General features: G+C 35.4%; 1 protein-coding gene across 2 annotated transcripts in view; it reads left to right on the top strand.

Annotated features, from left to right (window-relative positions):
- Nucleotides 1-24,728, top strand: part of waw (Translation factor waclaw) — a 554,624-nt gene that overhangs the window by 508,008 nt on the left and 21,888 nt on the right. For both annotated transcript variants that reach the window (XM_089089339.1, XM_089089338.1), the window contains exon 12: nt 4,211-4,294. In XM_089089339.1, the coding sequence (XP_088945465.1) occupies nt 4,211-4,294 (84 nt within the window). The remainder of the gene's footprint in view (nt 1-4,210; nt 4,295-24,728) is intronic.

Consider the following 24,728-nt stretch of genomic DNA (forward strand, 5'->3'; position numbering starts at 1 on the left):
CATTTACTCTTTTTAGCTTACTATATGTCTGTTTGTTTATTCAGACTTTTGAGCTTTTTAATTCTTTTCGAATTTTAGGTACTTGAAACAGTTTTATAACGTTTTTGCCTGTCATCTCTCTTTTTTTCAGTTTTTTTGTCGTTTTGGGATAAGGCTCCCCTCACAACTTAGATCTGACAAGTAATTTATTTTTAGACATACAAGTGACAATCATCATTTTCACTTTAGCTTCCCAACTTTTAGTGGTCTTGTCTTAGGTTTCGACTTCAACTTAGGTTCTTAAGGCTATTATTTGCCCTACTTTTAATTTCTATGCCAGATTAGTAATTTTTTTCGAAAACGACTCCCACATAAGAGAGCAAAATTTTCCCTGTCTACTTGGAGCATATCTACTTGGCTCCGTAGTATTAATGCTGCTTATTTTGTACTTATTTAGTACAAATATTTCGTACTAGTCTCGTTCGGTCAGTTCAATATGCACGTATTTCAGAGTTTAACTGACTCCATTCAATTTCCTTTCCTTCAATTTTTCTGGCTATATTTTCAACTTGAACCCATTGTATTCTTCTTTTTGATTATTTCTCTCTTTTTGCAGTAAAATAGGTCTTTTTTAAGCCTATATTTACATGTTTCCTGTTTTATTCAATAGCTTTTACAAGTTTTAATGCTGATTCCCATTCCATGGTCAAATTCATTATCTCCTTTTTTTAAGAGGCGGGGAAGGGTGTCTTAATTTCGCAACCTGTATTCTATTTTTACATTATTCAAAATTTCTCCGCCCAAAAGTGTTTGTGTTATAAAAGTACTGCATTCTTCAGTTGATTTTTAGAACACTTTTAATTAAGTTGTGCCCCGCATTTCCTAGTTCTCATTTCTTCATAAAAAGGTAATTTTTACGACATACTGGTTACAGATTTTATTTTAGTTTTAATTACGCTCTTATTTTATTTGCCAAAGAGAGACAACAACCCTCTTTGTAAGGCTACATAGCTTTAAATGCGATATCCACTATCTGTGGTTTATTGATAAACTTAAATCTGGGAAAGTTGTATGAATGAATTTCTGTTCATTACTGCAATTTTTATTTTTTTGTGTTATGTTATATTTTATTTTCAAAGAAAAATTGGATACGTTTAGTTTGTGTTAGGGTTCAACGGATTTGGATTTGGGTGTTTGGGTTGGCACAGGTGAAAACCAATTTTTTAAACTAGGGATATCCTGTGCCAATTTGTTTTCTCAGATCCAATACATTGCTAGAGTTAAAATTATTACCTTGAACTACTGTGGTTTGCTTGTGAAGATGACATTTATTTTTGGTTATTTTTAATGAACTTGTCGTTGGCTTTTACCTCTTGGTAAGTTTTAAGGTTATAATTTATTTTTTTATTGCTTTTGTTTCTTTTACCTAGCACTTTTTTGGTTTCTAAGCTTATTCTAAGTTTCGCTTAAATCTTTATAGCGTTTAATTATTGTCTTAATTTTTTTTTCATCTTCACCTTGTGTTACTAATAAAAAAAAAATTATTATATCACACTATAACTAATTATAATAAGATTACAGCTAGCTTATACATGTAGCGCGCACTTAATGTAAACTCTTGCTGTCTTTCCCATTATAATTATTTTAAAATTCTTCAGAAACAAGTTTTTTTCCAAATTCGACTGAAAGTGCCATGCCACCTCAGAGAGTCAAAGGTCAGTAGATGATTCGCATTCACTCAACAATGAGAGACCTGCAGTGATTGAGCTCAACTCCCAGTTTGCTAGCTTCCAATGACCCTATTTTAGTAGACAACCTTTTTCGTTTTTTTTAATTACCCCCAAATATTTTTTTCAATATACGTATCAAAAGCATCGCCTTTTAACTCCAATTCTAAATATGTATAATTTAATTAGTTTCACAACACCCTTTAAAAGTTATGAGTCACCTATTAACGTCCTGTATAATTGTTCCCGTGATAAAGTTTCTGTTAGCTTCCAAGACACGATCTATTTGTAGACTAATTAAGATATAAGGGACTATTGGCTTCATTCAACTTTGATCTCTACTATCAGACCGTATTTATCTGATATACAGTAAACTGTACTGATTTATAATTATGCTAGACTTGATGGTGGTTCGTCATTAAGAGCTGACCATAATTATCAATATTAGCTATCGCAAAAGGATGCCTTGCCTTATCCGTTTTTCTTAATTTGAGCTTATATTCTATTTAAACAAACATTTCATACATTTTTACATCTTTGTAGCTTGGTAGCTTTACATCTACATGGCTCAAAAGCAGCCATGGTTTAAATTCAAATTTGAACTTTCTTCTGACTTTTCGCGCAGCTAATTCAGAATTTGAACTTTTTCAAACACCATTATTCAAATGAAGGTCTTCTATGTAGGGAAAGGAAACCCTTTTAAGACCTATCCCCATTCCTCCATTATCTGTGATTATTGGCTTCTCTCACCGAATTTCTTGCCTTATGCAGACTTCCTGTCTTAGCTGGGTAAGAATTCTCTTTTTTTTCGCTTCCTTTGGCGACTTTTACTAAGCTTCCACATTTTTTTTCTTACTTACAAGGTTACTTTTCTCTTTTTTTCATCCTTTTCCTCAAGTACTTTCATTAAAAATTTATATATCTTTCCTTTTCTTTGCTTGTGAAACTACAAAACTAACCTAGTATTCATATAAGCTTTAACAAAGGTAATTCTATTGCTCATTACGTCGTAAAATACCATATATTTGAAGCATCTCTACTCCTAAAATATTCGGAAATGGCAGTTTCTAACCTATAATTGTTTGGACCACAATTTATGTGCTTCCTTTGCTAAATTATATCAGTGTTATCCTTGAACAATAAGCCTATAGCCTCTATATGTAGTAAGGCTGACTTAGGACCCTATTCGCTACTATTATGTCTAAAATTCTTCTGTTTCTACCAACGTTTCATCAGTCCAGCTAGATTTTTTTTATTTACGTATTATCTTTTATTTTATTCTTTTAATTCGCGGTACAAATAGTTCATTATTTAGAGATGTACGGCCCTACTACATTACATTTATTACTAACACTAAGTTACTGCTTAGTTACTAAGTTGCTAAGTAAATAGTAACTTTATTTCTATTACTAACATTTATTACTAAAAACTACTAATTATAAAATTACTTCTACTTGCTAAAAACTAGATACTGTATTTTTTTCTACTTTATAATTATTAATTGAGCCTTTTTTCTATTTTTTCTACTGTACCCAACTCATTGAGGGGACACAAATTCATTTTTAATAGCCAAAGTTGGAGCAAAGCTGCTCGAAGTTTTGCTAATTCGAACACCGCTAAAAGCGAAGTCTATTTATCTTCCTCTTTTGACAAAGTCATTTCTGTTTCAATATACAATTTTTATTTAGTCCTCTTGGCCCAGTTTTTACAACCGTCACCAGTTGTGGTATTGTCATTTTACTTTATTTAAATAGTGTAGTGGTGGATGTCTTTATTCTCCCTTTATAGGGGAGATAAAAAATTATCCCAAGGTAACTAAACTTTGGTAGCGTGCCTAAGGCTATGACCGGACTAATGAGGCGTACCAGCTGGGTATATTCGAGAGACTAAATGTAGGTTTTAGAGAGGTTGGATATAACACAATACTTGTATTCAGCTAACATATAATAATATCAGATATACATGTTCTTCTGGGACTGGCTGTCCCAAGTAGACCACAAGTTTCAGAAAACAAAAATAATATAAAATAAGATACTTAGACACTTACAACGATCCGACAAGATTCCAAGGTATTTCTAGATCAACGGACCAGAGGTCAGTCTGGCATAAAGTTAGTAACAGTCTACCCCTTCCCATAAAATGTATCCCATAAATTTATACATTTTCATCAACCACATCTTCATGGACCCAACCAACGCAATAGCTAGGAAGTGGTGATTTCTCAATTTCCCATTAAGCAGAAACTTGGCAGGATATGTTTCTTATCTTAATAAAAAGTGGTATTTCAAAACTTTGTATTTGCGTCTTAATATATTTTTACTAAAGTCGAAATTGACTTAATTAGAAGGCTTCACCACAAGGCCAAAGCCTAGTTTAGCAAACGCATGATTTTCGTTGATCCTAGCTGCGAAGTGAGGCCAAAGCCTAGTTAATCAAAAGCACGATTTAAAGTCTAAAAATAGCAATCAAACACGTCTATCAACTAGATTTTAATTCATTTTTAGGTGGCAATACAGGCAAGCATTGGAGGTAAAGTGGTTGCTCGTGAAACATTACCGGCATTGCGGAAAGATGTCACTGCTAAGCTGGCAAGTATTTGATATCCTTATAGTATGCTACTGCACAATAGAGTTATGTTGCTTTGCCTTCTTTTTTTGAAGTTTTTTTTAATTTCATTCTTTGGCAGTCCTAGTTGCGGGAACGGTCTAAATTCTAATTTTTCTTTTCGGGGAAATATTGACTGAGTGTAATTGTTCTTCACTGCTATTTCTTTTTTGAGAAAAGGGATTTTTTCTACTGGAAAAGTGATCCTGAATTTCATTTTTAGGCTTTCCAGGGAAAAATATATAGATTCCCTCCCAGCAGACTATGTTCGGGTGAATTTTATTTTATACAAAGGCTCTTTTTTCAAATAAAAGAAAAATTCTTGTTTTAGATAATTAATATTTACATACAGCACCAATAAGTGTCATTTTTTAGACCATTTATCACTCTATGATGAATTTTCCAGTTGTAAGAGGCCTGTTTGTAAGAGGCATGTAGATATAAGGAGTAGATTACAAAGGAGTCTTTAAACATCTATGATCTTTTCAACATAATTAGTCTTTAATAAACATAGGATCTGCGATGGTATGATAATCTTCTAGCTCTGGTAGAAAAATAAATAGTATATACAGATATTTTAAACTGTGCCGAATTGGCTGGCTATCTTGGGATATGTATTCCTTGGTATTTTGACTCTCTTTATGCAAAGATCAAAGTTCCGTCGTACAAAATGATAGAAAATGCCGCTTTGGTGTGGTACGATTTCTTTTGATATTTAAAATAGACGCTAGGTATTGTAATTTTTGTTCAAATGGGTCCTCTCCAATATTTCACGACCACTGATTCAATAAGATCAACCTGGGGAAAAAGGGGGAAAAGACCCATCAATGCCACCTATTCAACAATGGGAGTTTTCCGTCTTGTTCGAGGTGAAGGGCTGTAATTCTCCAGTTAATGGTTTTCGACAATGGAGATTTAATCCTGAATTATCTTTAAATGAGTATTTTTTTTTCTCGCTAGACAGTTTTTTTTTCAATGCATGTTTTAAATTTCTGATTATTGATTATAATAAATTGATTATAATATTTTATATAATAAAATATTATATTATTGACTATAATTATTGATGATATTTCCGGTTTTGGAAATGGAATTATTATTGACATAATTATTGATTAGTATGTTTAAGAGGTAATTACTTTGCAAAAAAAACAAAAAAAAAACGCTACCCTAAATAGAGCTTTTGCTTAATGCTACCATTTTAAAATAAGTAATAAATTAGCCAAATAATCATCAATGTTTGAACATAACTTCAAAAAACACTACCCTAAATAGAGCTTTTGCTTAATACTACCATTTTAAAATAAGTAATAAATTTGCCAAATAATCATCAATTTCAGGTAAAACCTGGACCAGGGTTAAGGTCCGTCGGGGAGGAATTATTGATGCTTCCTCCACCAGCACTAGATCCAACCCGGATTCATATTATGTTTAAAAGGTAATTACTTGGCAAAAAAAAACAACTGTCGTCCTAATCCAGCAATTGAGACAAATGTGCACTTGAACGAGGTTTTAACCTTACTCAACTGTCCAAATACCTAGGACCAAACAGTATAACTGAACCATCAACCAAATAGAAATGTCCAAATCCATGCAAACTCGTCATCAATAATTATAAATCGTTGTAAATTTACAAGCAAAAGCACCTTAAATCTAGAGAAATATTTCCAAGTAGAACCTTCCATTAGGGCTCATCAGAAGAAATACCACGTGCCTTAACGGGTTTCGAGGCTTTACTTTCTTTACCCCATACAGTGGAGCCTCTACCATAAGATCTATATGGTATCCCTATGTCAGGTAAAACTTGTGAAATACATGCATACTAGTAAAGCTATTAAAAATTACATACAAAAAGTGTTTCATTGTTTCCTTACTAAAATTCCAGAGGTCACTGAGCAAAGACCATTCTGGAACAAATGAAGACTGGTCCAAATGTGTCTTTTATTGGTATCCGGAACCAATTACAGATTTAAAGATCCTCAAGCTTGTTTGAAAACAGTCTTCAAATTCAAAATTCCAAAAAACAAAAGCGATAGAGAAATCATATTTAAATATCATTCAGTATTTCTTTATAATTTTTTTTATATTTACCTAAAATTATTATATTATTATAATATTATAATATTATATTATTGATTATATATATATATATATATATATATATATATATATATATATATATATATATATATATATATATATATATATATATATATATATATATATATATATATATACATATATATATATACATATAATATATATATATATATATATATATATATATATATATATATATATATATATATATATATATATATATATATATATATATATATATATATATATATATATTTATAATTTATAATATATAATATATAATTTTATATATTATTTAATAATATATAATTTTAGTGAATAGGCTCCTCAATCCAGTTAAGAGGATTTTCGAAGAACAAAATTTAAATCTTAGAATTTGGAGGAGGTTTGGGCCTGAAGACCCCTTTCTTGCATAAAAATTTGTCAGGAACATATTAATACTTTTTGCAAAACTTGATTTATTTGGACTACGAAAGAAATTTGGGAATATTAAAGATAGCCACATATATACACACAAAAATAGTAATCAAACGCATTGATTTAATCTTTCCTCTTTTCATTACATTACTTTAGTATCATGTGTTTTGTTGAATTTTGTCATGCCTTTATTCTTGTTGCGTGAAAACGCTTAGACAGCCACTGAATGTGGTGATAATATGTATTTCATATAGCATATCCAAGTCTTTAAAGACACTTCGTGGTAACGAACTGTAAGTAAGGAGCGACGCGGCTCAATAGTAACCGAAACTCTAAAACACGGAATTTTGATACCAATAAATTTGTTTAAAAACAATTTACTTGTTATACTGACTCCAAATATATAAGTTTCATCAAGTTTAGTATTACCCATCAAAGGCTGCAAACCTAAGAAACTTTGCTTCATTTTCAAAAAAAGGGGAAGACCCCCCTAAAATTCAAAGACTCTTAACAAAAATCACACTGTCAGATTCAGCGTATCAGAGAACCCTCCTGTAGAGGTTTGAAGCTCCTATCTGCAAAAATATTACATTTGTATTTTTTTTACCAGAAGAAAAATCACAGATGCGTGTTTATTTGTATATTTTTTCACAGGGATGATCGTATAGACTCAGTGGTCCTAGAATACTGAGAGACAACTCATCCGAACGAAAATTAAAATTTTTAGGGCATTTTTAAGTGACCAAAAATATTGGAGGTCCTAGGCCACTTTTTTTCCAAAATTCATCCGATCAAAATTTTGAAATAGTGATTTTGTTCAGCATTGTTGAAGAACCCAATAACTACGCCGCTGGAGATAACTTGACCCCCAAAACCCCTGGGGAAAGGTCTTTAAGTTATTAAATTTGCTCAATCAGTAGGAATGCATCTATTGATCGTGACGGGAGTCCATATATGGGCATTGACTCCCACGAGAACACATGTGTTGCCATCTACAATTTAGTCTAACGCCGACGGGACATAATTTATCTACAATTGAGTCTAACGCCGACGGGACATAATTTATTCAAGGATTATCGATCTAGTCTAATGAGGTCAAGGTCGATTGATTTGTTGTGGTTGTTTGACCAGGTGTAATGACTCCTGGGGTGATTTATATAATCGATGGGGGAATGTTTTGATCCAGGACTCGACTAGGACAAGTACAAACAGTATATAATTTATGCATGTTTTTATGGTTTTGTCATTGAGAATAAAAAAACAGGATTTTTCTCACTTTGGTGTATTTTCATGGTTCATTAATGTCTAATGGGGCCAAGGTCGATTGATTTGTTGTTGTTGTTCGTCCAAGTGTAATGATTACTTGGGTGATTTACATAATCGCTAGGGGAATGTATTGATCTAGGGGAGTGAATTTCCAACAACTTGATTTACATAATCGATGGGGGAATGTTTTGATCCAGGACTCGACTAGGACAAGTACAAACAGTACATAATTTATGCATGTTTTTATGGTTTTTATCACTGAGAATAAAAAAACAGGATTTTTCTCACTTTGATGTATTTTCATGGTTTATTAATGTCTAATGGGGTCAAGGTCGATTGATTTGTTGTTGTAGTTTGGCCAGGTGCAATGATTCCTTCGGTGATTTACAAAATCGCTAGGGGAATGTATTGATCTAGGGGATTTCCAACAACTTGATTTACATAATCACTGGGGAGAATGTTTTAATACGATAACGGGAAACAGGATCAAGTGTCTCCTTCGAAGCCAATCAGAGGACCGGAAATATTAGCGGGAGAGGATTGCAGAGGATATAAGGAAAGGATTTTTGCTATAGTTTTTATTAGTCTGTGAATAGAATTCACTAAGTTTTTAGTTAGCAGTTTCATAACATGAGTGAACAAGTTGAGTTAGAAATATTCTTTTATTGCAAATGTTCTATTTGTAAAGGTCATTTTTATGATTTTGAACATTCTCATGAACCTACTGCATGTTTAGACAGCATAGAGGCAGAGATAGATGAGAAGAATCTAGAGGAAATGAGAAGAAAAATTATATGTGACATGGAGAGAAATTTATACCGATTGCAAGCAAGCTCACATAAAACAAGGTTTGATATGACAGAAAAGGAAAATCAAAGGAAGAGACTGGGAAAAGAGGGCTTTCTCTATAGTGTAAAAGACAGCAGTGAAAACTCAATGAAAAATGTGTATAAAGCAAGATATAACTATGAATATTATGATGAATATGTTCTAAGAGAAGAGAAAAAGTGGCCATTTAAGAGACAACATAAGAGGTCATACTACGGAAAGGATTTTAAACAACAAAAACCGTGGTGGAAGAGTTCTCATATATGATTTAACGATAAATCTAATTATTGATATGTATAATGAGTTTTGTATTGTAATCATACAATAAATTTGTTTGTACTATTTTAATTTTCTCATACTAGATATATATAGAGTAAGGATACCATCAGAGACTTCCGTGCATGAATAGTTCAGTTTGATTAGACCACTCCATAGAGTATTATCAGTCCACAGCCAAGATTTTTATCAAAGATAACACAAAATAATTAATTCTTCTAACCTTTATTCTTTTGAAATATCAATATTTACAATGCTTTTTAAATAAACAATATCCGATTCTATTATCTGATTATCATCATCACCATCTTCTAATACCGCTATATTACACAGGGGGGGTGGTATACATTCAATCTCAACCTCCGGTTCATCATTTACCGTTATATCGATCAAAGAGGGCATCTCCTGAAATAAATCATCACGTACTCCTATAGGTAAACTAGCAGACATCCGCTCATCGTCTTCAATACACATTCGCCCGGACGGCCCCCTCCTCACTAAATCATCAGATGTGTACGATAGTCCTAATGACGTATACTGTACTTCCATTACATCATCATCAGTACTATCAATACTTATTTCAAACAAAAGAAGCTCCTCCTCAACTGTGAGCTCCCACTCGCTCCATACATCCTAAAAAGATTGAGAACACTATGATCAAAAAGATCTGTGGAATGGTATTTGATTGAGTAATCTACCGATATCTCGTAATCTACCGATGTCTCGATATCTACGTTATCTCGTGAGAAAAAAAAACTAACAAATAAACACGCATCTGTGACCTTTTTTCTGGCAAAAAAAATGAAAAATTCCACATTTTTGTAGAAAGGAGCTTAAAACCTGCAGTAGGTTAATACAACTTTTTAAAGAAGGCCTGGAAAAACTTCGTAAGCATATGAACTTAATTTCTCGTCTCGTCCTATGCTGTTTCTTTTCCATTTATTGCTTCTTCAGCTGCTTCCTATGTAATTGTTTTACAAAGTGGCAGAAATATTAGTATTAATGGGATTTCAGGCACGACAAGGCCCATAGGGGGTATACTATTCATCAAATTAGTCTTACTAATACCTTACTTTTTTGAGATTTGAGGGGATCATTGGCAGATGTTTTTTGTCAGTTGAATATGTTCAATTGTGGGTCAATTTGTACTATGAGGTCTTGCCTGAGCTATTTCTTGCAACTGTTACTAGGCATAGACAGCAGGACCAGTTTATATGGAAATATTGAAAAATACAACTTTTAAAGAAGGCCTAGAAAATTCTGTAAGGCCTTTTCTGTAAGGCCTTAATGAAAACGCGGGCGTAAAAAGAAAGCAAAAATAAGCTAATAGCGTACGGCACCAAAGAGTTTAATAAGAAGTGCCTTTTCTTTGAATGTGTACTTGTCTCTGGAAACCAACAGATTGTTAATTTTGTTATTTTTACAGATAAAGAGTATTTCCAAACTGAATTGAAGTGAATAGTTTATATATTTTAACTGTTAAAGAAGGCCTAGAAAACTAAAGGAAAGGAAAGATAAAGGAAAGGAGGAAAGGAGAAGCTCCTTTCCTCCTTTCTTTTCCTGAATCCTGAGCTCCTGTCTTTCCTAATGCTTGGAGCACTTGGATCACAGGTGCGTGTTTATTTAATTTTTTTTTTCAGGGGTGATCGTATTGACCCAGTGGTCCTAGAATATCGTGGGAGGGCTTATTGGAATGGAAATTAAAAGTTCTAGTGCCCTTTTTAAGTGACCAAAAAAAATGGAGGGCAACTAGGCCCCCTCCCACGCTCATTTTTCACCAAAGTCACCCGATCAAAATTTTGAGATAGCCATTTTTTCAGGATGTTCGAAAATATTATAAGTATGTCTTTTAGGATGACTTAATCCCCCGAAGTTCACACTAAGAAAAGGGGGGTCGCAGTTATCGGGTTTGATCTCCTTTCCCTTAAAATATTTGTCCGGCTTGTGAAATGTAACAAAAATGTAGATAAACAAATTTTTGATGCCTTTTGAAACTTTTTTTGTAAAATTCATCGAAAAAAAATTACTATACTTCGAACAAAAATCCTGGATACAACCTTGTCACTGGGGATGACATAATCCCCAACATCCCCTGGGGCAACGGCTGTAAGCTATGCAAGCTGCCCGTTGTTAATATATAAGGATTTGTGTTGGGAAAAGTGTGATATGATATGATATGATAGTGTGATTTTCATTGAGATCGCTTGACTTTTGCGGGCTGTTTCCGCTTTTTTTGAAAATCAGACAAATTTTCTCAGGTGCATAACCTTTGATGAGTAATACTAAACTTAATGAAATGTTTATATTTGAAATCAAAATAAAAATACGATTCCTTTGATATATCTATTGGTGTCAAAATTCCGTTTTCTAGAGTTTCGGATACCATTGAGCTGGATCGCTCCTTACTTACACTTCGTTACCACGAAATGTTTGATTAATTATAAAAACTTTTTCCACAAAATAATTTTTTCAAAGAAAAGTAAAGAGCTACTACATTAAATCAAAGATGAGCAGAAATAAAATTGAATAATTGCTTAAACGTAAATTTTCTGTAAACATACGTTTAATTAATCACTCCTAAAAAGGTAAGTATAAATCACTCCTCCTCTGTGGTGGACTATAACTTTTTCCCTTTCTTTGAGAAAACTCAGAAGAGAACTTGAACTTTTCTTCACCGTACATGATGAAATGAATTATTTCATAATTGTCTGTCTCTATTCTAAGCATAGAATTGGAGAACAAACTCCCTTTGACATCGGCTGACAATCACAACAAAGAGAGTAAGGGAAAAGCTCCATTGACACATCTGTCAGAAAAACAAGAGGATCCGTTTGGACACTGAGTGAGGTCCCATCCGTCTGAGAATATTACACCTTTTAGAAGAAAAAAATCTTAATCAAATTTTTTTATATGCAACTTAAAGCACCCAGCTGGACTTTTTTCTAAAGTCCAGTTTATTTCCAAATAAAATCATTTTACATAGTTCCCCCGCCAATATATTCAAATTCAGGTAAATCTCCCCTCCTCCCCCTCCCCCAATACAAACTCCACTATGTGTTGTTTATAGTCGATAGAATGCGTAAAATACACTCTTTTTTACCATGTAAACCCCCCCCCCCGGTAACGTTTTTAATTATTTCATTAGAAATAAATCTCTTTTTAGTTAAATTCATTCTTTCTGTATTTCTAGCTAAGATTTACAACTGACTTCTGTCAACCCTTAGCTATTAATATGCCGATTCCATTTAAGCCGTCAACCTAACCTTTATCACTTCCGCAAAGATTTAAATAGGGGTAATTATCGCATCCTGTCAACGGTCATCCGATATCTACGAAACCAGGGATTTATGCATTACAAAAAACACACACACATACAAAAAATACACAAAAACACACATAAATTCACACAAAAAACAAAACACACATACACACAACACATGCACACAAAACACAAACAAAATAAACACACAAAAAACCCACGTTTTTGTGGTCCTTTTGACTGGTCCTTTTGAATAAAATTTCTATCATAAAATTGTTACTGAATTTAAGGCAAGATAAATTTTTGGAATTATTCCTTCCCAATCTTCATTTAAGCAGCCAAACAGGATCTAAGGAACAAATTAAAATGATAAAAACTACCGATGACGCTTCAACGCGCCCACGACGGTGGACTATAAATAAAGCTAGCGTATTTTCATTTCACTAAAATATGTGTTGTTTCACATGCGATGTATCAATCTTATGTGATTTATCAGCAGTTTTTCATGTTCTGTCATTAAAAATCCCTGCCCTGTATTTATCTCTGAAAATCCCTGCGTATTTAAGTACAATTACATGATGCGAAAAACTGTGCGATTTTCTACTTTTTGAGTGATCTCATTATCTTCCATATAGATAGAATAATATTCTCAGATTGAAACGTAAAATGAACTTCTAAGCCATCATAGAATTTTTATGATTTAATTTATTTTCAATATTTTCTATGGCTGAAAATAATTTTTTTGGGAAATACGCTGTTTTTTTTCGGATTGCCTCACCTGTTTCCTAGCCCAGATCAATTTACAGTTTTCTCTATGACTAAATAATTCCTTTAATTTTTCATCCACAAGCATACAATTGAGAATAAAACGGTTTGCATAACTCTTGCTAATTACTCACACCTTATACATATTACTACTAGCTTAGAACCCACATAAGTATTTGAGATCAACCAATTTTCGTGGAAACAAATGTAACGAAGAAGTGAATGGGGTAAAAGACCAAATAGATTCTTTTTCTACCACTGGAGTTATCAAACTAGTTAGGTTAACAATTTTTGTCAATAAACAATATTTTCTTATGAATGGTGTTTTATCCTTAAAAATCTTTTTCTTAATTTGATTTAGTGTTTAATTCCATCTAAGTCTACCTATGCTTTGCAGGCCTGGAAATATTTGGGGGATTATTACCAGATATTAATTATATGCTTAATTAATCATGAAAAAATATTAGCTATCTTTCTACCTCTTCTTCTGCCTTACTCCTTTTCTTTTTATGAAAGACCTGATTGCTTTTGTGTTACTTAGCATTATGTTGACGTCATTTATTAATGGGCCAAGCTAAGGTTTGCAAGGTGACGTTAACTTATAGAAATTCACCATCCCTAGGAGGCCAGCCACATCCACTAGGAGAAACTCTTTATTTTAGCCATGCCTTATTTGTGTGTTTTGTAATCGTTTTTTTTTCCTCGGAAATGTGCAAAATTTGGATATTTGAGTCTTAGAAATCATAATTTATAACTCTCTAGCAATTGTTCTTCCTTATTGTATTTTAAGTTATGAATCAAGACTGCTTAAATAAAAAAATTGGAAACTGTGGCACTAAAAGCTAATCTGATAAAAAGTATTCCCATAGCAACAAATAAGTCATTTTTATTAGAATCCTAAATAAACCTAATCCTAAGTTGATTTAAGTAAACTTTGCTTATCTTAGAACAAAACAAACAGGTGACTATATAATTTTTTCTTTTTCTTGGAGTTTGTGGTACTAAGGCCCTTCTTAGAAAAGTAACTATCTAGGGGCTATGCAATAAGCAAGTTTATGTACAAGGAAGGCAATTTAGTGGGGATGCGGGACAGATGACATAATTATACGCTGTGAGGCAGTCTTGGAGGCACAAAACATCAGGCTGGAAACCAGAAAGGGGGTTTTAGAGGCCCCCAAACTCGTAAAACTCCTATAGTAGCTAACAAATCTCTTTTTTTTTCAAAAATAGACTATAATATAGAAAAAATAAAAAATAATTTTCTAATGCATATTTTAAATTCTTCTTCTTTTCTTTCTTTTATCCAGCGGTATTTGGTCCTCCTTTCTGTGCTTCCTCTTCTTTTTCGTTTTCTCAATAATAAGTGGTGATACATCACGTAATGGATAGAATCAAACCGGTTATTGTTTTCTTTTCGTACTCCTGAAAAGAAAAAAAAAATCAATCCTGTTTCTTTCTTCTTTTTTTTATCTAAGACTCTTCGCTTATTTGTAATTTAATTTTTCTCTATTTCTCTACTATTCCTTCGCTCTAGCTCTATCCATTAACTTACTATACAACAATTTCAAAATTCTCTTTCTAGCTGCCCACGGTGGCAAGGCGCTGCTCCCATTCATTAGACCTCTAACATATAATATTAAAATACAAATTTACAATTCATATACGTTTTTGTACTTTAAAATATATTCACCTTTCTTATAACACTTTAAAACACTTTTCACTATATTTACATAAATAAAAGAAAAAATTAAAAATTTAACACCATTTTTTTTTAATAAATCAAATTTCAACACACTCTACTCTCGCTGGGCCTTGCGTTGTTAGGTAGCTACCATAATCCTCAAAATAATTATCTAAAATCAAATACTTCACAATCCAGGTGAATTGTATCCCCCTCAACATATAAAATAAATTCCACTAATTTAAAATAAATTCCAAACAAACATTAAAAAAATGACCAAATCTAAAATCTACAATCTGAAAATTCATAGAATCCTATACTATAACTATTCAATTAGATTTAAATCTTACCGAATAAATAAACTTAAAAATACTGAACAAATCCTGAAGCTAACTATTATAATCTGAAAGTTCTAATTAAACTCTAAAATCAAACACTTCATTAAAAGTTTGAAATATTTAACTTAAAATATGCTCTTATTCCGAATACTCGAATTAAAAACTCCATTTTCTAATCTTCTACCTAGATCCTTACCACAAAATGAAAAAAACAGAAAATATACAAATGTCGAACCTTAAACCCTTAAACCTCAACTCTCCTTTTACTATTATTATTTTTTTCCTTTTTAACAACACATCCTTGCCCATCAAAACACAAAAACTATTCCCTTCTACTTTATACCAAACATGTTCTCAATTTTCTTACACTTCATAATACTTATCCTTTTCCATTCTTTTTCTACACGATTTATCACATCATAATTTTCCCTCTGCTTTTCTTTTCGCTTCCATACGTAATAACAAAAAAGCGATACTATATACACTATTGTCCTTTCATAGGCCTCATCATCTACTTTTAGGTACATAGCTTTCTCTAAATTAATTTAATTTTTTTTTACCTGTAACACTTGCCAATAAATTCCTTAGTCCTGCTACATTTTTTCTTTTTTTTTCACATTGTAACATTACGTGATATTGCATTTCTAGTTTTTTCTCGCTCATATTCATCGCTCATCATATCACTCATATTCATCTTTACTTTCGACTCTTCTGTGGGTAAAAAATTATGCATAAAGAAAAACATATCTTCTTTAACTTTTGGCGGCAACGGGCAACTTTCTAGTAGTATGAAACTTTTGTCCACCTCTTCTTCACTATAACTACCATTTTCAATTATTTTTAGTGGAGGAAGCTGCTTCTTTTTTGATAATATTCCTTAAGTTTTACTTTCTCAATTTCCCCCCTTATCTCAAGCGACATTCCTAATTTTTCTATTTCATAAATTTCTTCGAATTCTTGATTATATTTTGGAGAATAATTCTTTTCTTTTCTTTTCTATGTTTCATACCAAGCACTTGTTGGTTTCCTCATCACTTGTTCCAACATTGTCCTAATAAAATGGTCTTTCATCTTAAATTCCACAATTATGACCTGAAGACCTCCATGATCATAGGTAGCGCGCTAGTCCTGCCTAAGTAAAGAACGATGTGGGCACAATGGCTCTTCGTATCGAAGGAGCTGTCGCAGAAATTTCAAAAAGGGCTCATTCGATTGCAAATTGAAGTGGCTCGTGCCCTTTTTAAAAGTCGAAAGTGATTGGAGGGAAACTAATCCTCCCCCCCCCCCCACGCCCATCATTTTCCCTAGCACATCCAACCGAAATTTTGAGATAGCCATTTTGTTCAGCGTACTTGATTTCCAAATAAAAAATATCTTTTTGAGGATGAAACTCCCCCAAAACCCTTTGGGCAATTGTTTTAAGTTATGCCCTGGGGGCATATAAGGCTTATATAGAAGGTGTTGTCGTAGAAACTTCAAAAAAGGCTCATTTAATTGGAAAATCAAAGGGCTAGCGCCCTTTTTAATAGTCAAAAGTGATCGGAGGGCAACTAGCCCCCCTCCCCCACGCCCATCATTAGCCCAAACACATCCAAACAAAATTTTGTGATATCCATTTTGTTCAGCGTAGTTGATTTCTAAATAGAAAATATCTTTTTGAGGAGACCAATCTCATACAACCCTCGGGACAAGGGTTTTAAGTTATGCCCTGAGGGCATATAAGGTTTTTATAGAAGGTGTTGTCGTAGAAACTTCAAGAAAGGCTCATTCGATTAGAAACTCAAAGTTCTAGCGCCCTTTTTAATAGTCGAAAGTTATTGGAGGGCGGCTAGCCTCCCTCCTGCACGCCCTTCATTCCCCTAAACATCCAAATAAAATTTTTAGATAGCCATTTTGTTCAGCGTACTTGATTTCCAGATAAAAAATATCTTTTTGAGGAGGACACTCCCCCACAACCCTCGGAGCAAGGGTTTCAAGTTATGCCCAGGGGGCATATAAGGTTTTAATAGAAGGCATTGTCGTATAAACTTCAAAAAAAGGCTCATTCGAATGGAAATTCAAACGGCTAGTTCCTGTTTTAATAGTCGAAAGTGATTGGAGGGGTACTAGGCCCCCCCCCCTGCCCATCGTTCCCCCAAAGACATCCAATCCAAACTTTGAGATAGCCATTTTGTTCAGCGTAGTTGATTTCTAGATAGAAAATATGTTTTTGAGGAGGGCAATGCCATACAAACCTCGGGACAAGGACTTTAAGTTATGCCCTGGGGGCATATAAGGTTTTTATAGAAGGCATTGTCTTAGAAACTTCAAGAAAGGCTCGTTCGATTGAAAATTCAAAGGGCTAGTGTCTTTTTAACAGTCGAAAGTGATTGGAGGGCAACTAGCCCCCCACGCCCATCATTCCCCCGAACACATACAATCAAAATTTTGAGATAGCCATTTTGTTCAGCGTAGTTGTTTTCCACATAGAAAATATATTTTTGACGAGGACACTCCCCCACGATCCTCGGGGCAAGGGTTTTAAGTTATGGCCTGGGGGCATATAAGGTTTTTATAGAAGGTGTTGTCATAGAAACTTCAAAAAAGGTTAATTTGATTGGAAATTCAAAGGGCTAGTGCCCTTTTTAATTATTGAAAGTGATTTGACGGTAACTAATCCCCTCTCACGCCCACCTTTTCATAGGCAGCACACTAGCGCTGTCTAAGTAAAGAACGATGTGGGCACAATGTGTTGTTTTTTTGGCTTTTTATTCTCCATACCCGGGCACTTCGTATCGAAGGAGTCGTCGTAGAGACTTTGGAAAGGGCTCACTCGATTGGAAATTGGAGTGGCTAGTGCCCTTTTTAATAGTCGAAAGTGATTTGAGGCAACTAGCCCCCCCCCCCACCCCGCGCCCATCATTCCCCCAAACACATCCGATCAAAATTTTTATATAGCCATTTTGTTCAGCGTAGTTGATATCTAGATAGAAAATATGTTTTTGTGGAGTACAATCCCATACAAACCTCGGGGTAAGGGTTTTAAGTTATGCCCTGGGGTCATATAAGATTATTATAGTAGGAATTGTCCTAGAAACTTCAAAAAAGACTCTTTCGATTGGAAATTCAAACGGCTAGTGCCCGTTTTAATAGTCGATAGTGATTGGAGGGCAACTCCCCCCCCCCTGCCCCGCGCGCGTCATTCCCCCAAACACATCCAATAAAAATTTTGAGATAGCCATTTTGTTTAGCTTAGTTGATTTCCAGATAGAAAATATTTTTTGGAGGAGGACACCCCCCCACAGCCCTCGGGGCAAGGGTTTTAAGTTATGGCCTGGGGGCATATAAGGTTTTTATAAAAGGCGTTGTCGTAGAAACTTCAAAAAAGTCTCATTTGATTGGAAATTTAACGGCTAGTGCCCGTTTTAATAGTCGAACGTGATTGGAGGGCAACTAGCCCCCCCCCCCGCCCCGCACCCATCAATCCCCCAAACACATCCAATCAAAATTTTGAGGTAGCCATTTTGTTCAGCGTAGTTGATTTCTAGATAGAAAATATGTTTTTGAGGAGGACACTCCCCCACGACCCTTGGGACAAGGGTTTTAAGTTATGGCTTGGGGGTATATCACGTTTTTACAGAAGGAGTTGTCATAGAAACTTCAAAAAAGGCTCATTTGATTGAAAATTCAAAGAGCTAGTGCCCTTTTTAATAATTGAAAGTGATTGGACGGTAGCTAAACCCCTCCCTTCTCTCACGCCCACCTTTTCATAGGCAGCGCGCTAGCGCTACCTAAGTGAAGAATGATGTGGGCACAATGTGTTGTTTTTGGGTTTTTTTCTTCATCCCCTGGCACTTCGTATCGAAAGAGTCGTCGTAGGAACTTCGAATGCTCACTCGATTGGAAATTGGAGTGGCTAGTGCCCTTTTTAATTGTCGAAAGTGATTGGAGGGCCACTAGCCCCCCCCCCCGCCCATCATTCCCCCAAACACATCCAATCAAAATTTTGAGATAGCCATTTTGTTCAGCGTAGTTGATTTCCAAATAGAAAATATGTTTTTGAGGAGGACACTCCCCCACAACCCTCAGGGCAAGGGTTTTAAGTTATGCTCAGGGGGGATATAATGTTTTTATAGAAGGTGTTTTCGTAGAAACTTCAAAAAAAGCTCATTCGATTGGATATTCAACGGGCTAGTGCCCTTTTTAATGGTCAAAAGTGATTGAAGGGCAACTAGCCCCTCCCCCATGCCCATCATTCCCCCAAACACATCCAATCAAAATTTTGAGATAGCCCTTTTATTCAGGGTAGTTGATTTCCAGATATAAAATATGTTTTTGAGGAGGACACTTCTCCACAACCCTCAGGGCAAAGGGTCTTAAGTTATGCCCTTGGGGCATATAAGGTTTTTATAGAAGGCGTTGTCTTAGAAACTTTAAATCAGGCACATTCGATTGGAAATTCAAAGGGCTAGTTCCATTCTTAATAGTCGAAAGTGGTTGGAGGGGAACTAGCCCCTCCCCCACGGAGGGGCCATTGAGATAGCCATTTTGTTGAGCGTAGTTGATTTCCAGATTGAAAATACGTTTTTCAGGAGTACACCCCCCAACAACCCTTAAGGCAAGGGGTTTTAAGCTGTATCATGTGGTATATAAGGTTTTTATAGAAGGCGTTGTCGTAGAAACTTCAAGAAAGGCTCATTCGATTAGAAACTCGAAGTTCTAGCGCCCTTTTTAATAGTCGAAAGTTATTGGAGGGCGGCTAGCCTCCCTCCTGCACAACCTTCATTCCCCTAAACATCCAATCAAAATTTTGAGATAGCCATTTTGTTCAGCGTACTTGATTTCCAGATAAAAAATATCTTTTTGAGGAGGACACTCCCCCACAACCCTCGGAGCAAGGGTTTCAAGTTATGCCCAGGGGGCATATAAGGTTTTAATAGAAGGTATTGTCGTATAAACTTCAAAAAAAGGCTCATTCGATTGGAAATTCAAACGGCTAGTTCCTGTTTTAATAGTCGAAAGTGATTGGAGGGGGTACTAGGCCCCCCCGCGCCCATCGTACCCCCAAAGACATCCAATCCAAACTTTGAGATAGCCATTTTGTTCAGCGTAGTTGATTTCTAGATATAAAATATGTTTTTGAGGAGGGCAATGCCATACAAACCTCGGGACAAGGACTTTAAGTTATGCCCTGGGGGCATATAAGGTTTTTATAGAAGGCATTGTCGTAGAAACTTCAAGAAAGGCTCGTTCGATTGAAAATTCAAAGGGCTAGTGTCTTTTTAACAGTCGAAAGTGATTGGAGGGCAACTAGCCCCCCACGCCCATCATTCCCCCGAACACATCCAATCAAAATTTTGGGATAGCCATTTTGTTCAGCGTAGTTGTTTTCCACATAGAAAATATATTTTTGACGAGGACACTCCCCCGCGATCCTCGGGGCAAGGGTTTTAAGTTATGACCTGGGGGCATATAAGGTTTTTATAGAAGGTGTTGTCATAGAAACTCTCACGCCCACCTTTTCATAGGCAGCACACTAGCGCTGTCTAAGTAAAGAACGATGTGGGCACAATGTGTTGTTTTCTTGGCTTTTTATTCTCCATACCCGGGCACTTCGTATCGAAGGAGTCGTCGTAGAGATTTTGGAAAAGGCTCACTCGATTGGAAATTGGAGTGGCTAGTGCCCTTTTTAATAGTCGAAAGTGATTTGAGGCAACTAACCCCCCCCCCCCCACCCCGCGCCCATCATTCCCCCAAACACACCCGATCAAAATTTTGAGATAGCCATTTTGTTCAGCGTAGTTGATATCTAGGTAGAAAATATGTTTTTGTGGAGTACAATCACATACAAACCTCGTGGTAAGGGTTTTAAGTTATGCCCTGGGGGCATATAAGGTTATTATAGTAGGAATTGTCCTAGAAACTTCAAAAAAGACTCTTTCGATTGGAAATTCAAACGGCTAGTGCTCCTTTTAATAGTCGATAGTGATTGGAGGGCAACTACCCCCCCCCCCTGCCCCGCGCCCGTCATTCCCCCAAACACATCCAATAAAAATTTTGAGATAGCTATTTTGTTTAGCTTAGTTGATTTTCAGATAGAAAATATTTTTTGGAGGAGGACACTCCCCCACAGCCCTCGGGGCAAGGGTTTTAAGTTATGGCCTGGGGGCATATAAGGTTTTTATAAAAGGCGTTGTCGTAGAAACTTCAAAAAAGTCTCATTTGATTGGAAATTTAACGGCTAGTGCCCTTTTCAATAGTCGACCGTATTCGGGGGTACCCAAGCCCCCCCCCCCCCCGCCCCGCACCCATCAATCCCCCAAACACATCCAATCAAAATTTTGAGGGAGCCATTTTGTTCAGCGTAGTTGATTTCTAGATAGAAAATATGTTTTTGAGGAGGACACTCCCCCACGACCCTTGGGACAAGGGTTTTAAGTTATGGCTTGGGGGTATATCACGTTTTTACAGTAGGAGTTGTCATAGAAACTTCAAAAAAGGCTCATTTGATTGAAAATTCAAAGGGCTAGTGCCCTTTCTAATAATTGAAAGTGATTGGACGGTAGCTAAACCCCTCCCTTCTCTCACGCCCACCTTTTCATAGGCAGCGTGCTAGCGCTGCCTAAGTAAAGAACGATTTGGGCACAATGTGTTGTTTTTGGGTTTTTTTCTTCATCCCCTGGCACTTCGTATCGAAAGAGTCGTCGTAGGAACTTCGAATGCTCACTCGATTGGAAATTGGAGTGGCTAGTGCCCTTTTTAATTGTCGAAAGTGATTGGAGGGCACATAGCCCCCCCCCCCGACCATCATTCCCCCAAACACATCCAATCAAAATTTCGAGATAGCCATTTTGTTCAGGGTAGTTGATTTCCAAATAGAAAATATGTTTTTGAGGAGGACACTCCCCCACAACCCTCAGGGCAAGGGTTTTAAGTTATGCTCAGGGGGGATATAATGTTTTTATAGAAGGTGTTTTCGTAGAAACTTCAAAAACAGCTCATTCGATTGGAAATTCAAAGTGCTAGTGCCCTCTTTAATGGTCAAAAGTGATTGAAGGGCAACTAGCCCCTCCCCCATGCCCATCATTCCCCCAAATACATCCAATCAAAATTTTGAGATAGTCCTTTTATTCAGGGTAGTTGATTTCCAGATATAAAATATGTTTTTGAGGAGGACACTTCTCCACAACCCTCAGGGCAAAGGGTCTTAAGTTATGCCCTTGGGGCATATAAGGTTTTTATAGAAGGCGTTGTCTTAGAAACTTTAAATCAGGCACATTCGATTGGAAATTCAAAGGGCTGGTTCCATTCTTAATAGTCGAAAGTGGTTGGAGGGGAACTAGCCCCTCCCCCACGGAGGGGCCATTGAGATAGCCATTTTGTTGAGCGTAGTTGATTTCCAGATTGAAAATACGTTTTTCAGGAGTACACCCCCCAACAACCCTTAGAGCAAAGGGTTTTAAGCTGTATCATGTGGTATATAAGGTTGTTATAGAAGGCGTTGTCATAGAAACTTCAAAAGGGCTCATTTGATTGGTAAATCAAAGGGCTAGTGTCCCTTTTAACAGTTGAAAGTGATTGGAGGGCAACTAGCATCCCCCCGTCAATCATTCACCCACACATCCAATCAAAATTTTGAGATTGGGATTTTGTTCAGCGTGGTTAATTTCCAGATAGAAAATATGTTTCAGAGGAGGACTCTCCCCCACAACCCTCAGGACAAGGTTTTTAGTTATGCCCAGGGGGCATATAATGTTTTTATACAAGGCGTTGTCGTAGAAACTTCGAAAAAAGCTCATTCGATTGGAAATTCAAAGTGCTAGTGCCGTTTTAACTAGTCAAAAGCTATTGGAGGGCAACTAGCCCCCACCCACTCCCATCATTCCCCCAAACACATCGAATAAAAATTTGAGACAGCCATTTTGTTCAGCGGAGTTGATTTACAGATAGAAAATTTGTTTTTGAGGAGGATACTCCGCAACAGCCCTCAGGGTAAGGGTTTTAAGTTATGCCCTGGGGGCATATAAAGTTTTTATAGAAGATGTTGTCGTAGAAACTTCAGAAAAGGTCTCATTCGATTTGAAATTCAACGGGCTAGTACCCTTTTTAGTAGTCGAAAGTGATTAGTAATTATTTGTTGTTGTTGTTTAGACTAGGGTACTTCGTATCGAAGGAGTTGTCGTGGGAACTTCGAAAGGGGCTCATTCGATTGAAAATAGGAAGGGCTGATGCGCTTTTTAATTGTCGAAAGTGATTGGAGGGCAACTAATCCCCCTTCCACTCCCACCCTCCCATTCGCCCATTATGTTTAAAAACTAAATGTTTCCTCAAGATTAAATCAGAATGCACTGTGATAATGCTAATTCCCAATAAGACATCTCAGCAGTATCCCAAGAACGACTGATGGTATTATACTCAAACTTTTGAGGCTACTTCTGCTCTTAAAATTTAACCAAATCAAAATAGCGTAAGTGTATCAAAGCTATCAAAGAGAGTAAACAGATTTTTTTGCGAATGGTATCAAGTTTTCCATTTCAGGTCAACTACAGGAGGTATGAAACTAAGTTAAACAGTACTATTTGTGTCCAGATTTTTAAAATGTTTTTTTTTGTTAAAAATTGCTTCAAATTTTTCTCCAGCATACAAATAGCAGGCCAAACTATAAACTCTTAAATTACGAAAAGATTTATAGTGTTATTTTCTTTTTCCATGAAAAGACTATGTCAATATAAAACAAACAGAAATTAATTAAAAAAAAAAAATTTCGACAAAAAAAGTTTTTCATAGAAAAGTAAAGAATTCCATTAAACAAAAAATGAGAAAAAATTAAATCAAATAATCTACCAAGCTCGAAACTACCACAAATCAGCATCGATAAATAAATGAAACCCGAAACGTACAGAAATTAAAATAGATAACCGAGTCAAACTCAAAACGAGCAGAAATTAACATAAGTTGGGCGCAAAACCCCTATGCCCATTCATTTGTATTTTGTCAGTAAAGTGCAAATTTTGTTCTGGCCTTGGGAAGGCAGTGGGGTTTTGTTCCTAACTCATGTTGTTGCCTCCAGCTGTTGAGGTCTTCAGGGCTACCTTTTATCGGTATTAATTTCATCATCCCTAAATACTGTATCTTGATATCATTATGATTTAGTAATTCATTAAAAATATTTGCCAAATGCTCTGAAATTTCTTCGACATGTGCCTTATAAAATTCGTAAGGTATTCCATCAAGTTCTGGTGTTTTATTGTTATCCGTCTCCATTATAACTTTTTTCATTTCTTCTTTTGTTAATTTCACCGTTAGTATATTATTTTCTTCCTGTCAGTTGATTATATTCAATCTTCCGAAAGAATTCGTACAGTCTCTCCTTTTCTTCATCTGTCTCTACTGTAAATACATTCTTGAAGAAGGACTTCACTTCTTCCATGATATCTTCCATTTTCTCAGTTGTTTCCCCATTTTTCGTTTTAACTCTTTTAAGATTAGTTTTTTCTGTTTGCTTTTTC

This window comes from Artemia sp. Qi Xiang Cuo, chromosome 5, assembly GCF_049724085.1.
Source record: "Artemia sp. Qi Xiang Cuo chromosome 5, ASM4972408v1, whole genome shotgun sequence".
In the NCBI taxonomy this organism is placed as follows: Eukaryota; Metazoa; Arthropoda; class Branchiopoda; order Anostraca; family Artemiidae; genus Artemia; species Artemia sp. Qi Xiang Cuo.